This window comes from Hydra vulgaris, chromosome 07 (genome assembly GCF_038396675.1).
Source record: "Hydra vulgaris chromosome 07, alternate assembly HydraT2T_AEP".
NCBI classification, from domain to species: Eukaryota; Metazoa; Cnidaria; class Hydrozoa; order Anthoathecata; family Hydridae; genus Hydra; species Hydra vulgaris.
The window spans coordinates 34,606,736-34,623,733 of NC_088926.1; the positions used below are offsets into that span (position 1 = coordinate 34,606,736).

The 16,998-nt window shown below is 27.0% G+C and overlaps 1 protein-coding gene across 7 annotated transcripts in view; it reads right to left on the reverse strand.

The window, feature by feature from the left end:
• The window catches only part of LOC100212876 (probable splicing factor, arginine/serine-rich 7), a 62,592-nt gene that overhangs the window by 29,798 nt on the left and 15,796 nt on the right, over nt 1-16,998 (reverse strand). For 5 of the 7 annotated variants that reach the window (XM_065801701.1, XM_065801702.1, XM_065801699.1 and 2 more), the window contains exons 4-8: nt 9,239-9,343; nt 3,845-3,927; nt 3,656-3,742; nt 3,475-3,584; nt 2,361-2,379 (exon numbers count right to left, since the gene is read on the reverse strand). In XM_065801701.1, the coding sequence (XP_065657773.1) occupies nt 2,361-2,379; nt 3,475-3,584; nt 3,656-3,742; nt 3,845-3,927; nt 9,239-9,343 (404 nt within the window). The remainder of the gene's footprint in view (nt 1-2,360; nt 2,380-3,474; nt 3,585-3,655; nt 3,743-3,844; nt 3,928-9,238; nt 9,344-16,998) is intronic. The other 2 variants (XM_065801700.1, XM_065801698.1) reach the window with 1 other exon arrangement.

The window sequence follows — 16,998 nt, forward strand, 5'->3', positions numbered from 1 at the left end:
TGGCAACTGTTTTTTTTAAAAAAAAAAAAAAGTTTGTAGGGTTTTCTCTAAGCTAAATCTAATAAAAACTCAAATTGAGGAAATGTTGACTTATATATATATATATATATATATATATATATATATATATATATATATATATATATATATATATATATATATATATATATATATTTACATTCATGTGACAATTTATTATGACCACCCACAATTCTCAAGTTTCAAAGTCTATTATTTTTTTTTTTTTTTTGTGATTTATGTACTTAAAAGTAATTTTTATTTAAGAAATGGGTATTTTTTTGACAAATATAAAAAATTTAACAAATTGTTAATAAATTTTATTATCTAAATATTATTACAAATATATTCAAGATCAATATTTGGTGGTTCCTTCTTTTGTCTATGCAATTGCAAGAACCCTTTTTAGCATACTTTTGATGCATTTTTCATTTTTCTTCGATTCTTTATTATGGTTCTAATGGTGAATCATTCTTTCTATTAATTTCACTTTATTTGTAATATTTTCTTTTGACTTGCTTTTTTAGGAGCGCCCAAACATTTTCTATATTATGATTTAGGTCAGGAGAGTTTCCTGCCCAATCAAATAATGGAACATTTTGTTCTGATAGATATTTTTTAACTGATTTAGCCCTGTTACACAGAGCCCCGTCCTACATGGTTTTTTTTCACCTGGACTAAACCATTCTATAAATTGTGGCAACAATTTTTGTTCCAGGACTTTTTTTATGTTGTAACATTATTCCCTCTACAATATAGAGCTTTCCCAATCCCCTTCCACATATCACTGACCAGATCATCACAGAGGTGGGGTGTTTAACAGATTGAATGATGCAGTCCAATAAGTATTTTTCCCCTTTTTTTTCTTTTTACATACCGAGCCTTCTTTGTTAAAACTTGGAAAGTGCTCTCGTCGCTAAAGCATACTTAAAATATTATACAAGGATTGTTAAGTGAATATTAAAGGTTTGGTGTAAGAAAGTGGATATTTTAAATATATATAAATTAATTTTACCAATTTCCAATCATCTTCTGTTAAATTCCTATAGTTTTTTGCCTTCATTTATAGCCTTTTTTGCATCATTTTTGGTGTCAGTTTAGACTTCTTAGCTGGACATTGTGAAATGTAACCAAGATCGTGTAGGCAACGTTGAATTGTTCTCTTTGACATTTTAACTCCGGATTGGTCCAGCTAATTAGTTATTTCATTGTTGGTGGCCTGTCTATTATTCTAGAACAATCTTGGTAAGTATTCTTTTCCTGCGTGGTGTTAGGGTTCTCTTCTTTCCACATTTACCAACCTTCTTTGGTATCAAGTTCTCCATATTAGCCATTATTTTGTGTATATTTTGTACAGAAACTCAGGAAATACCACATTTTCTGGCAAATTCTTGTTGAGAAAGATTAGTATTTATTAAAAGTGCCCTGATTTCATCAATTTTTTGTGGTAACAAGTCCTTTTTTTTCCACATAACTAAAATAAGATATTACATTTCAGTACTACAGTTAAGAATTTGCTTTGGTACTAACTTTAAAAATATCAAATCAAATACAATTATTTTTATTTTAAAATAAAAGGAAATTTTCAAGAAACAATATTTTTACTGATTTAAATAAATATTTTGACGAAACCTAATAAACGAATTAAAACTCTGGTAATAAAACTTAACAAGTATACAGTAAAAAGATTATAATTAAGATGGCAACATACAAAATGGCTGTCAAAAGTGACAGTGTTGCCAGTAGCAATAAAAAAAGCTCTGATTTTATAAGTTAAAACTTTATTTTAAAAAAAAGATTAACTTTCAATAACTTTTACTCTTCATATGAAAAAAATGAGTTTAAACTTCAAAATGATCAAAATTCATAGGTGGCCATATTAAATTGTCATACGACTGTGTATATGTATATGTGTATATATATATATATATATATATATATATATATATATATATATATATATATATATATATATATATATATATGTATATATATATATATATATATATATGTATATATATATATATATATATATATATATATATATATATATATATATATATATATATATATATATATATGTATATATATATATATATATATATATATATATATATATATATATATCGAATATATATATATATATATATATATATATATATATATATATATATATATATATATATTTAAATATATAAACAAGTAAAAAAAAAAACTTATCTTTTTATTTGTTAACTATACAATAGGGAGAGGTTAGCACTTTGTTTTTATAACTTTTATATACTCAACAGAAAATATCAATCATAATGTATAAAACATTAAGCAATAAAAATTGTTTGTACCTTGATCTACTCCTTCGACCTAAACAAAATAAATGAGAGTAAAATATAAAAGTACATGTATGTTATATATATATATATATATATATATATATATATATATATATATATATATATATGTTATATTTCAGAATATTACTAATAAAACCAAAAATTATTTAACTGTAAACTTTTGTTAGCTAATCTGAACTCCACCACACCCTCCCCCAGCCCCACCCCAAAATAACAACAAACAAAAAATATTTAAACTCATGTGCTCTCAAATTGCTTAAAACTTAAAACAATAGCTTTCTCAATATATAACTAAATAAACAAAATTAAAAAAGTTATAAATCAAGCAATTTTTTAAAAACCTTGTGTGTGCAAAAAAATAAAATAAATAAAAAATCTATAAAAAGAAAAAAAAGAGAACTTAATATTTTTGATTAACATCTTAAAGTTACATTTATTTTTGATTAACACCTTAAAGTTACATTTATTTTTGATTAACACCTTAAAGTTACATTTATTTTTAATTAACATCTTAAAGTTACATTTATTTTTGATTAACATCTTAAAGTTACATTTAGACATGGTTTGCAACAGTTGTAGAAATGTGTTTTGTGATTTTTTTAAACAACAATTGTAATTAAAACTAATTTTTGTTCTTTCTCGCAACATGTTTTAATACATTAATTTTGTTGTACAATATTTCTATAACTATTGGAAACTAATCTTTACCTTAATAAATAATAAGACAAAAAAAATAAATAAATATAACAAGATTTATTCAACAACTTTGAGCAAACTAAAGTACCTGCAATAGATTTTTTTGAAATTTATGATTGTAGAGCTATTACAATATAGCAAATTAAAACTCGTACCTCTGGTGATCTCCCTTAATTATTTCAATTGAAGCAAACTTTTATAAAAGTGACAATAACTATAACCAAGGTTTAAAAATACAAACAAACAGGGCATAATCTAGAAAAATATTTCCTATTTTCAAAAAAGTATATATTTAAAAACGAGCAACTTTGTCCATTTTTTTAATTGCATATTTGTTGTATAATTACATTTTGTGACTCAAAATATAAAAAAAACCTAAATTCAAACTAGTTTATGCCCTGCAACTTACAGTTAATGGTTGGGTTAAGCACAGACTCACGAGATTTACGAGTAGATGATCGACCAATGGCAATTTGCTCACTCTCTGGTTTAATAATTGGATGTTTAGAATAATCCACTCTAAAAATCAAATAAAATCTGTTTTTATAAAATAAAAATACTTCTAAAATGCATAATAAACTATATATTACTTTAAACATCTTCCACCAAACAAGACACCATTATACTGTAATGCAGTTGGCACAGAATCTATTGCTGTAAACTCAACAAATGCATATCTAATAAAAATACAAAATTATAATATTTGTATAGATTAAATATATAAATAATTAACAGAGTCATTAAACCACCCAGTCTTAACCTTTAAATTTGTTACTTACTTTCCAGAATCACCTTTGCACAGTCTTAAATACTTCACCTCACCAACTCCAGAAAAAAATGCCATTAACTGATCTGCAGTTATCTACAATGCAATTGAGACACATAATTTGATAATTAAAAAATATTTATCAAAATTTAACCATTATCAAAAATAAAACAATTATAAAAATAAATTTTACAAATATAATTAAAATAAAATTTAAGTTTTCTAAAAATAAATCAGAAAACTTATTATCAGGGTTGCAGAGTCCTAAAAGGACTTCGGCTTTATAACTTTATTTTTTTATGATCTCTGGTGTCCAGAAGCATGTTGATTGATTAATGATCTGCTATAAGAAAAAAATTAATGTTATTTAATGACTTGGAACTTATTGTTTTGAAGTCCCGAGTCCTGGAGTCCTAGTTGCCGTTATACCTAAGGACTTCGTGTTCAAAAACCGATTATTCTTCTGACCTATAAGTCTTAATTTTTTCCACATTAATAGCCCATAAACTTTTTTATATTTTATAAAGCTCCTGGATACTAAAAACTAGAAAGAAGTTATCTTTTTGTGATTTTCAAATCCGGAGTCCTTTTTGGGACTCCACATTCCTGCTTATTATTATTAAAATCTTTTATACATGATACAATCGTTAGTCATGAATATATATATATATATATATATATATATATATATATATATATATATATATATATATATATATATATATATATATATATATATATATATAATTAAATAAAACCTTTTAATATGGATGTAATTAATTTTTACAATATTTCAAGGGAGTATTGATACTCACGTTATCAAGTATAATATAAATATTAAAAAAACGTCAAAAACAAAACAAAAAAATTATTGCAATATTTTTTTTTATTCAAATATTAAAACAGGTTTCCAAATGTTAAAAAAAAAGTAAAAGAAGTAACACTTAATTGTTATTTTTTACATAAACACAACATTTATGAACCAGAAGATTCTGAACCTATTGGTTTAGGACTTATGGTAGTTTCGGAGTGTTTTCTACAGTTTTACGAAAGTAATGCTATTGCGCAAGCAATTTCCAACAACATTCAATTAAAGTCATTTAAAAGATACATCGATGACTATCATTCTTGTTTTAACTCTACTGAAGATGCAAAAAGCTTTTTAGTATTACTTAATAACCAACAAAAAAATAATCAGTACACCATGGAAATCGAAAATGAAAATAACACACTAAACTTTTTGGCATAATGTTATTAACAATAAAACTGGTATGTCCGATTTTGAAGTTTACCTTAAAGATGCCATAACTAACGTCCAAATCAAACCTAACTCATGCCATGGTCCAAAAATTATAAACAGAGTTTTTAAAGGATTTGCTCATAGGGCATTATACCTATGTTCTGATAATATTATCAAACAAGAGTTACTATTTCTAATTGATGTTTTTGTAAAAATGATTATATAAAAACAAGCCTGGAAAATATTACAAAAACCAATAAAGAAAATTTACATAATAAAAAAAAAAATATTAAAACTTAACATTTATCTATTTCATCAAAAAATCTTGCATCTTCACCGTGGATTCCAGGAATAAACCCGAAGTTAAGAAAAGTTTTCAAAAAAGCAGACTACACATTTGTCTTTAAATCACCAAAAAATTTACATCATATACTTACCACAAAATATACCCTCTCTTCCTTTAAATTCTTACCAAACTGTGTACAAACTTAAATGCTCCTGCAAAAAATGTTATACCGGTGAAACAAAAGTAAAAATCTCATCCAGCATTTACCAACATCAGATAAATACATACTAAGGAAAATGAGATCATTCAGCAATAGCGGAATATTTTGCATGGAACAAAAAATTACTTTAAAAGTAGAGATTAATAATTTTAACAGAAAAGTGAGGAAGGCACTTTAAATACAACGCCATGAATGTGCACCTTCAGACAGTGGTCTGAATCAGGATGACGGAGGTCATGTCATGACTTCCTTTTGGAAACCTATGTTTCGATATTTGAATTAAAAGAAACTATCGATTTGGTTTGTTTTGTTTTATATTTATATAGAATACAAAAACCACAACAAAAGCACTATTATTATTAATAATTATTATAATATATTAAATATTAAATAAAAATGTTAATATTAATAAAATTAATAAAAATGAAATATTAAAAAAAAATGAACTGTTATCAAACTGAATTATGAAATATAAAAAAAATGAACTGTTATCAAACTGAATAATGAAATATAAAAAAAATGAACAGTTATCAAACTGAATTATGAAATATAAAAAAAATAAACTGTTATCAAACTGAATTATGAAATATAAAATAAATGAACTGTTATGTAATCAACTTTTCATTTTATGTGGAAGACTATTATAGTGTTTCCCAAATGAAATACATGACTATAATAATTTTTAAAAATTTTCATGAATAAAATTAATGCTCGTTATTAGTTCTCTATTGTGTTGATTTCATAGAAATATCAAAAAACATTGCTAGATCTTTCTGTGCTTTCAATTTAACAAAATTTATTGGCTTTGCATTGCCTTCACGAAACTTATATCTGTGTTCAGAAACTTTTCAATACTTATAACATCTAAAACCATTAAAAAAAGTAGTGTTATGGACCTGTTGAGTGCTCTATTTATTGAGTATAAATTTTACTTGTTTAACAATAAATCAATTAAATTTGAACAAGTTTTTAACAGGTATAGACATAAAAATATACAAAATATATAAAATTCATTATTGTCATAATGAACGCAAATTGTGAACACTAGTGAAATGAACACTAGAGCAAATTGTGAACACTAGTGAAATGAACACTAGAGCAAATTGTTAACACTAGTGAAATGAACACTAGAGCAAATTGTGAACACTAGTAAAATGAACACTAGAGCAAATTGTGAACACTAGTGAAATGAACACTAGAGCAAATTGTGAACACTAGTGAAATGAACGCTAGAGCAAATTGTGAACACTAGTGAAATGAACACTAGAGCAAATTGTTAACACTAGTGAAATGAACACTAGAGCAAATTGTGAACACTAGTAAAATGAACACTAGAGCAAATTGTGAACACTAGTGAAATGAACACTAGAGCAAATTGTGAACACTAGTGAAATGAACGCTAGAGCAAATTGTGAACACTAGTGAAATGAACACTAGAGCAAATTGTGAACACTAGTGAAATGAACACTAGAGCAAATTGTTAACACTAGTGAAATGAACACTAGAGCAAATTGTGAACACTAGTAAAATGAACACTAGAGCAAATTGTGAACACTAGTGAAATGAACACTAGAGCAAATTGTGAACACTAGTGAAATGAACGCTAGAGCAAATTGTGAACACTAGTGAAATGAACACTAGAGCAAATTGTGAACACTAGTGAAATGAACACTAGAGCAAATTGTGAACACTAGTGAAATGAACGCTAGAGCAAATTGTGAACACTAGTGAAATGAACACTAGAGCAAATTGTGAACACTAGTGAAATGAACGCTAGAGCAAATTGTGAACACTAGTGAAATGAACGCTAGAGCAAATTGTGAACACTAGTGAAATGAACACTAGAGCAAATTGTGAACACTAGTGAAATGAACGCTAGAGCAAATTGTGAACACTAGTGAAATGAACACTAGAGCAAATTGTGAACACTAGTGAAATGAACGCTAGAGCAAATTGTGAACACTAGTGAAATGAACGCTAGAGCAAATTGTGAACACTAGTGAAATGAACGCTAGAGCAAATTGTGAACACTAGTGAAATGAACACTAGAGCAAATTGTGAACACTAGTGAAATGAACGCTAGAGCAAATTGTGAACACTAGTGAAATGAACGCTAGAGCAAATTGTGAACACTAGTGAAATGAACACTAGAGCAAATTGTGAACACTAGTGAAATGAACGCTAGAGCAAATTGTGAACACTAGTGAAATGAAAACTAGAGCAAATTGTGAACACTAGTGAAATGAACGCTAGAGCAAATTGTGAACACTAGTGAAATGAACGCTAGAGCAAATTGTGAACACTAGTGAAATGAACGCTAGAGCAAATTGTGAACACTAGTGAAATGAACGCTAGAGCAAATTGTGAACACTAGTGAAATGAACGCTAGAGCAAATTGTGAACACTAGTGAAATGAACGCTAGAGCAAATTGTGAACACTAGTGAAATGAACACTAGAGCAAATTGTGAACACTAGTGAAATGAACACTAGAGCAAATTGTGAACACTAGTGAAATGAACGCTAGAGCAAATTGTGAACACTAGTGAAATGAACGCTAGAGCAAATTGTGAACACTAGTGAAATGAACGCTAGAGCAAATTGTGAACACTAGTGAAATGAACACTAGAGCAAATTGTGAACACTAGTGAAATGAACACTAGAGCAAATTGTGAACACTAGTGAAATGAACACTAGAGCAAATTGTGAACACTAGTGAAATGAACACTAGAGCAAATTGTGAACACTAGTGAAATGAATACTAGAGCAAATTGTGAACACTAGTGAAATGAACGCTAGAGCAAATTGTGAACACTAGTGAAATGAACGCTAGAGCAAATTGTGAACACTAGTGAAATGAACGCTAGAGCAAATTGTGAACACTAGTGAAATGAACGCTAGAGCAAATTGTGAACACTAGTGAAATGAACACTAGAGCAAATTGTGAACACTAGTGAAATGAACGCTAGAGCAAATTGTGAACACTAGTGAAATGAACACTAGAGCAAATTGTGAACACTAGTGAAATGAACACTAGAGCAAATTGTGAACACTAGTGAAATGAACACTAGAGCAAATTGTGAACACTAGTGAAATGAACACTAGAGCAAATTGTGAACACTAGTGAAATGAACGCTAGAGCAAATTGTGAACACTAGTGAAATGAACGCTAGAGCAAATTGTGAACACTAGTGAAATGAACACTAGAGCAAATTGTGAACACTAGTGAAATGAACACTAGAGCAAATTGTGAACACTAGTGAAATGAACACTAGAGCAAATTGTGAACACTAGTGAAATGAACACTAGAGCAAATTGTGAACACTAGTGAAATGAACACTAGAGCAAATTGTGAACACTAGTGAAATGAACACTAAAGCAACTAGCAACAGAGCAACATTAATTTTAATCTTTAAACTTTATTTTATTTGTTGTCATGACACCTTCATAAATAGTAACACAACAGCAATCTTTAAATAAATGCTTTAAAATTTACAAGTATTTTTTCTTTTTTAAAAAAAGATTACTCACATAACAATTATAACATCAACTGCATTTCTTATACATGCTATTTGGTAATTTAATTACCAACACAACTAATTTCATCCTTAGAGTTTCCTGCTAAATTACAATTAGAATTAATTTAAAAAGTTTTAAACTTACATCAGGCGGAATGTTTTGAACAAAAACAGTTCTCCGAATTTCATCAATTTCAACAGGATCTGTTGTAGTTGTAACAACTGGAATAGGAGGGAGTGGAGGTATTTCCTATGCAATAGAATAAAAATAATTTCAGACAACTATCAAAGTAATATTATTAATGTATTAACAATACTAATATATATATATATATATATATATATATATATATATATATATATATATATATATATATATATATATATATATATATATATATATATATATATATATATATATATATATATATATATATATATATATATATATATAGGCCTCTGCAGGAGTAAAAGAGTGCATGAGCGGTGATAACTTTTTCAATATTTAGTTAAAAAAGCTCATGGATAAAATAAAATTGATTACATTTTAGTAAAAGTTTTGCACTGCAATTTTTTGCATCATATCATGAAACATCAGAAAAACAATCTTCAGCATTGGCTGGTTTTTTGATATTTATTTATTCAAGATAAAATATTAAAAAGAATGCTGCATTTAATCAAATTTTTTAAATTATTTTAGCATATATTTAGCTTTTTTATTGAAACAATTTATTATTTTATAAATATTATCTTGTGCCACATTTCTTCTTATTTTCACATTTAAAAAGCTCCTTTGTTACATTTCTTCTTTGTGAAACATTTTTTTCTGATTTGAAAAGTTTAAAAATCGCACTGATATAGCTCTAAGCTCTAGCTTTAAAAAATCTTTAAGTATAAATCTATAAGTAAACTTAATAATTGTATTTAATAATTTTGTACTTTTATTATACATTTTTATTACATATTTAATCATGTATTTAATTACATTATTTATGTATTTTATATATATTTTTGTAATAATCTATGTATTTAATAGTTTACAAAGCATCTGGTATAATATAGTAATTTTTAAAAAACGTAATATAAATATATTTTTCTTCACAAATTTTCGTTTTTTGAACTTAGATTTTTTCTTTTTCTTTAAGACTTTTATTTTGATGGATTTATCTTGGGGTAATTCCATGTCAAATCAGCGGAAAAAAAACAAAAAATCTCACTACTTGTTTTGAATTTTGCTAATTTTTTTATATGTTATAGGGTTTGTAAGAATCAAGAAAATTTGAAATTTGGAACCTCCAACCCCTTACGGTTCTTGAGATATTCAGGATTCAATTTTCTTATTTACGCTGACTCAGCATTTTTTACAAAATACTTTTTTGTTGTTAAATAGCAATATTTTATGAACTAAATGAGGTATCATCCTGAAATTTTGTACATAGACAATCTTCCACATGGCAGATACAAATTTCAAATTGAAAATTTTTTGACCACCATAATTACATGTAAATTAGATAATAAAGACATATTTTGGAGTATTTCGACAGTCAAAATGGTGATGTCACCTTGATAATTTTTTTTTGAGGCATTGTTATAACTTACAACATAGGTATCAAACATTGCTATTAATAAAAAATATATTACTGCATTTTTTAACTTGTCTAAATGTAGCTTTTTAAGTAAAATTTATATTTATATGCTGAGTCAGCATAAAATTTATTGCTAACTTATTTATGACAAAGTTAGCTATATCTTAATTTTATGTTGTAAAAAGTTATTGTTAAAGTCTTATTGAGGGCAATAGTAAGTTTATACTTTATTTATTTTTTTGTAGCTAGGAAGGGCTCATGATCTAAATGGGAGTGGGGCAGGGGGGAGGGGCAATTAGGCATTTTACCAACTCTCCTCCCTTTTCTTTTTTTTTTTTTTTTTTTTAAAAACATAAAGACAAGTGACTAGGAGAATTTTGTAGCCAAATTGTGACAATTACACATACTCACATAAAGTCGTATCTTAACTAAATTTGAAAAAATAACATACGAATATAAAAATAATGCATTAGAAATTTTTCTATAAATCTTTATTATTTTTCAATAATTTTTTTAACTCAGTTTTTGAAATTTTATATATGCAACCATTTGTTGTAGATGGCGGATCAATGGTACATAAAATATGATTTGATGGGACCCAACACATATCTTCCAGTGCAGGCTAAAAAAAAACTTGGCTGGGACCATGTGGATGCATAAATTGAATTTTATAATCTCCATCTCTTTCATCTTTGTTGGTTATATTTCCAATCTACCAAAAATTGTCATAATTGCAAGCTACATAATTCATATCATTATAAACAACCTGCTGCACAACCAGATCATTTGGTATCTGCACAAGGTTAAATGTCTGAAAAACAGTTTGTTGACTCATCCTCTTAAAAGAAATTGTACATTTATTAATTGGTATAAAATGATGGAAGCATCTTGTTCCTGGCAAAGTTCTCCCCATAATAAACCTTGGTTGTAATGATGATCGAACTTCATTTATTTCTGTTTTATAAACCAAAATGAATTGAATGTTTTTTATATTGATGACACAAAATTCAAACTACTTCTAAAATCTGTCCAGTCATTATCCTTTTTAAACTGGCTTGTGCAGTTAGTCTTTTTACTGTGCCCCCAATACCATCACAAGCAGATTTTTTTGTTTTTTGTTTTTTGTTATTCACCTCCTCAAGGCCGAGAATGCCACTACAGATGAGGAGGCTACTTAATAGTGGTTATAACCCTCTCTCAACTCTATAACTCCGAAACATGAACCTTGAGGAACAAGGCCGCTGCGCGGAGAAATAAGTTGAGCGCGGTACTACCAGGGACGTGGTGGGGATCGAACTGGGAACCTCTCGCTTATGAAGCGAGCGCTTTACCACTACACCACTACCGCAGACTTACCATGGCTTGTGGCAAAAAAAAACAACCATTTAGCATCAATATCAAAGTCTTCTTTGTGATGACAAAGATTAATAAAGTTCTTAAAGTTTTTATACTGTGCTGTACATTCATCAGTGAAGTATTTAATATTACTAATTTGTAGAATGTTTGCTTTAATGTAATTGATAATGAGCTGTTGTACTTTATATATAAAGTATACATCATGCTCAACATCATCAGAAAGAAAGTAAAATGACTTAGATATCAGTTTACCATTTGATTTGTAGTATATAATAATAGGATGAAGTGTACATTTTGGTTTATTCCAGTGGTAACTTTACACCTAATCCTGAACAATAAATTGAAAGTTCTCTGCAAAGTCACCCAATATTATAAACTCATTGTGATTTAAAAACTCTTTACAGTCTTTAAGGTACTTGGCCTGACTTTTAGCTATAAATGAATGAGATGTAAGTTTATCTATTTTATTGCATATAAGGTCAATAACATCTTCAATATTGATTTTTTGATTGATCAGCATAGTTCTATCAGTACCTTGCCATTGGTTAATTTTTATTTATATATATGCAGTAGTGGTGTAGTGATAGAGCACTCGTTTCATAAGCGAGAGGTTCCCAGTTTGATTACTACCACGTCCCTGGTAGTACTGCGCTCAACTTGTTTCTCCGTGCAGCGGCCTTGTTTGGTTTTAACTCTACAACTCTGAAACTCGTGTTTCGGAGTTATAGAGTTGAGAGAGGGTTTTAATCACAAGTAGCCTCCTCATCTGTAGTGGCTTTCTCGGCCTTGGGGAGGTAAATTATATATAAAAAAAAATTTCTTTATCACTGCTGTCAAATTTTCCTGTTAAGAATTCTTTTAAAGCAGTAATACCAGGACATAGTAGACATCGATGCAGCATGCACTCTGGATTATCCTGATTGCAAACAATCATTCCCATTAAATCTCTATGGTCTTTGTCATTTTTAAGAGCATCAGTTAACAACTTAACACTCTGATGATAGATACAGACACAAACACTGTGAGTGCCAGGCGAGTTTGTGGTTACACAATCTTGGGCAAAGGCTACAAAACTTTGAAAATCCAACATTTAAATCAAAGTGTTTAGATTTAAATGCTACATGAAGTTTTTTTAAATTAATCAATATTAGTCTTTTTTGCATGTGTTGCCTGTACCCTATAATGACAAAATCTTTTTTTCCAGGCATCATTCGTGTGTACTCGTCACTTTGATAAAAGCTATGAACTAGATCAATGGTTTCATGAGAAAATAACTTTTCTTTTTTTGATGATATATAAAATTCCATATTTTTTTATAGCTTTTCTAGCCTCTCGTATAAGGGAATATAGATACATTCATAAAAAATTCTGCATATTTTGGGATTGACCATGATTCTGGAGTTAATGTTAATACCTGTATTTTTGCGGAAGATAATGTCACATTTTTTAGCTTATCTTTTAATTCATTTAAAAGTGAGTTTAGATTGTCAATTTTATGGTGATCAACTGAAGAAGTTAGTGGCGTACAAGATGGTGTCAATCTAATCATAGGATCAATATTATAAACTTCATTTATTTTGTTTGTTGTTGCTTCAGTTATTTGATCAAATTTTCTTTTGGCAGGTGGTAACTGTTGGTGTTTTGGCACTGATTTAAGCTTAATAGGTGACACACCTATAGATTGAAGACTTTTATTGAGAACTGAACATTGTTCATGTTTTGACTCAACCCTGCTATAGCATTGATCAATTGATTTTAACTTTTTATCTATACTCTGTACCCTTTTGTAACAACTACTGCATAATTTCCACCCGGGTACAACAAGAATATCTTGTGTTTTAAGACTTATTGCTATTGATAGCGATATCTTCACATTTCCTATATAAAAAAAAGAAACAATAATTTCTTAAAACTAATATCAACTAACCATTATTGTAAAGAACATATTAGTATATTTATTAATTTATAAAACAATTAAATTTTAAATTTATAAAAATATTTGAATTTTCTTCTTAAAAAAGCATTTAGTTGTCTTATTATTTCTTTAGTTTATTTAATTACTATTTAAACCATTCTAATCATCAAAATAATATCAAAATTACCTTTTATGTTTTTCTTATGATTTCCATGATTTTTAAATAGATGACAGCATTTCTGAAATTTTCTTTCAAATGCAACTCTAAAGTGTTCTCTATGATAATAGCAAACTGTTGTAAACAATTTTCCACAATCAAATAAACCAGCTCTCCATAAAAACTCGTGTTTTTCATCACTTGAAAATGTTGATAGGTCTGAAAAACCTTGTCTTCAAGTTAAACCTTGCTTGAGACAGCCAACATTACATTCTTATCCAATAGAACACTTTTCATATTTTCCAACTTTTAACTTTATTCAAAAAATCTAGTTATGAAATATTTTACAAAATACATTTTTTTTAGAAATACCATTAACATTACTTTGTTTATGATAAATTATTTATACATTTTATTATAATCTAAATATTAATACGCTAATGAATAGTGCGCATAGTTACGCATTGTTGTTCGTATTGTTACTTACGGTTCTGTATTCTGTAAAATACACCATTTCTTAGTTTTTAAGTAGTTTCTAGACTTTTGAATGCGAGGTTATATATTCCATGCGGTCTTTTGAGTAAGGTCAGCAAGCAAATTAGAGCTGATATATTATTATTTTCGAAAAGAATTGATGTTGTTCATTGTTTAAAATAGAAAATTTAAATAATCGTTTGTTTGTTGTTGATTGTTTTTATTTTTCTAGTTTTTATAGCCTGTTTTCATTTTTTAGAAGAAGTTAGAAATAAAATGTCTGGTAAAATAGTTTTTTTAGTACAATCTAAACATGAATACTGTAATTTATCTAATCTTCTAAATATGAATACTGTAATTTAAAGTGTTAGTGTCGTTTCACTTTCTTTTTTAATAAAGAACTTTCTAGGCTTTTCTAAAAGCGTTTCTTTACTCCACGCGGTCTTTCAAGCAAGGTCTTTCAGCCAATTAGAGCTGATAAATTTTTAGTTTCAAGTGGAACTGATGTTGTTCATTGTTTAAAAACTAAAATTTGTTTGTTGTTCGTTGTTTTTATTTTTCTGTTGTTTTTTTTTAGAAGAAGTTAAAACTAAAATGATTGGTAAAAAATTTTTTTTTAGTACAATGTTTCTTTTTTAGTAAAGTGTTTCAGTTTTGTCTTCAGTCTTTTTAGATCATTTTAAGCAAGTATTTTTCATTTTTTAAAGCTGTTAAAAGGAACTGAAGGCCTTTTTAGTAAGTAAATAGTGTATAGTAGTTTACTTATAGTTTATATTAGTAACATAGTTATATTAGTTTATTTATAGTTTATATTAGTTTATATAGTATATAGTAATTTATTTATAGTTTATATTAGTAAGTTTATTTATAGTTTATATTAGTTCAAGTTTATTTATCGTTTATATTAGTAAGTTTATTTATAGATTAGGATTAATAAGAATACAAATTTTTTTTTAGACAGCGACTTTAGTAAATTTTATCATTTAGATTTTATTTGAGTACGAATGTAGCATTAGCAATTTTATTGTATATAATTTTATCTCAATTTTTATTTTTAGACAGACAGGTAGAACTCAGAAAGGACTTAGATTTTGTAGATTTAAAAACTTCTTTTGAATATTCTTTTAAAGCATTGAATATGTTTTATATATTTTAATAAATTTTGTCATTTAGGTGTGGTAGCATCATCAGTTGGTGCAAATAGTAATGTCTTTTATTTTACAGCAAATAGTAATGTCTTTTATTTTATTTTAAAAAGAATCAATAAATATTGTTTATTTAAACATAATCATCAGGATAAAATAGATAAGATAGATAAAATAGCTTTTTTATTTAATATTTTTTTATTTAGTTATAACTTCAGTTGCACCAGCCACAACACGTAACTTAGTACATTTATTTTAATATACTTGAATTACATTTGTTACTAAACTTTTCAAGCAATAAATATTGTTTATTTCAACATTATCATCAAGATTATATAAATAAACATTTTATTTGATAATTTATTTTAGTTGCTTCTGGATCAACTTTAAATAATGGTAACTCATTAATTCATATTTTATTATAGATAAATGTAAATAAAAAAATGTAAGTTGGAAATTTTTGTAGATTTAAAAGTTGTTTGTTGTTTGTTTGTTTTTGTGTTTAGTTGACAACAATGAAGAGAGAGGTAGTATGTTTAAAAGGATTTTTTTTTTTTTTATAAAGTAACTAAAATGTTTTTTAAAATATTGTTGTTGACTTAAAAGTAAAACAGTAGGTTTTTATAATTAGTAGGTTTTTATATAAAAGCCCAAGAACTTAGGTAATACTTAAAATTATATTGTCAATAATAGAGAAGAAATTTAAAATTCTCAGTAAGACAGCTTCTTATTATTTTACATCAAGTTAGTTTAATTAAAATTTATTTTCTTTAGTTGATCAAGAAAGAGCTAATAAAGGTATTAGTTACATTAGTTTAGTGAATTTATTTTAAAAAATTTAAGTAGATATTTTAACGTCTACACATTTTAGTGCTTTTATTGTTTAGACACAGAATTGAAGACTGAAATAAGTCAATGTTTTTGCTATTAGATAATTGTTAATAGGAATTTGTTTATTTGTACTGTAACTGGAATTTTAAAACTTCAAGTACTTAAGCTTTATTTTCTTTTTTTTTTTAGGAGAGTTGGAAAAAAAACTAAGTATAAATTATGTGATTAGTATAGTTAAATAAATAGAGCATTTATATCTGTACACTCAGTAGTCCAAGTCAGTTGTCACATTTTAGAAATTTTCCAGGAGAGAGTAAATAGTAAAATAATTAGTCTTCATTGGCTTTTTTATTCTTGATGGTTAAATTTATGTTTTAATTAATTTGTCTTGAGGCACATGAAATATAATTTTGACAAAAATAAAAAATTAAATTAAAAAAG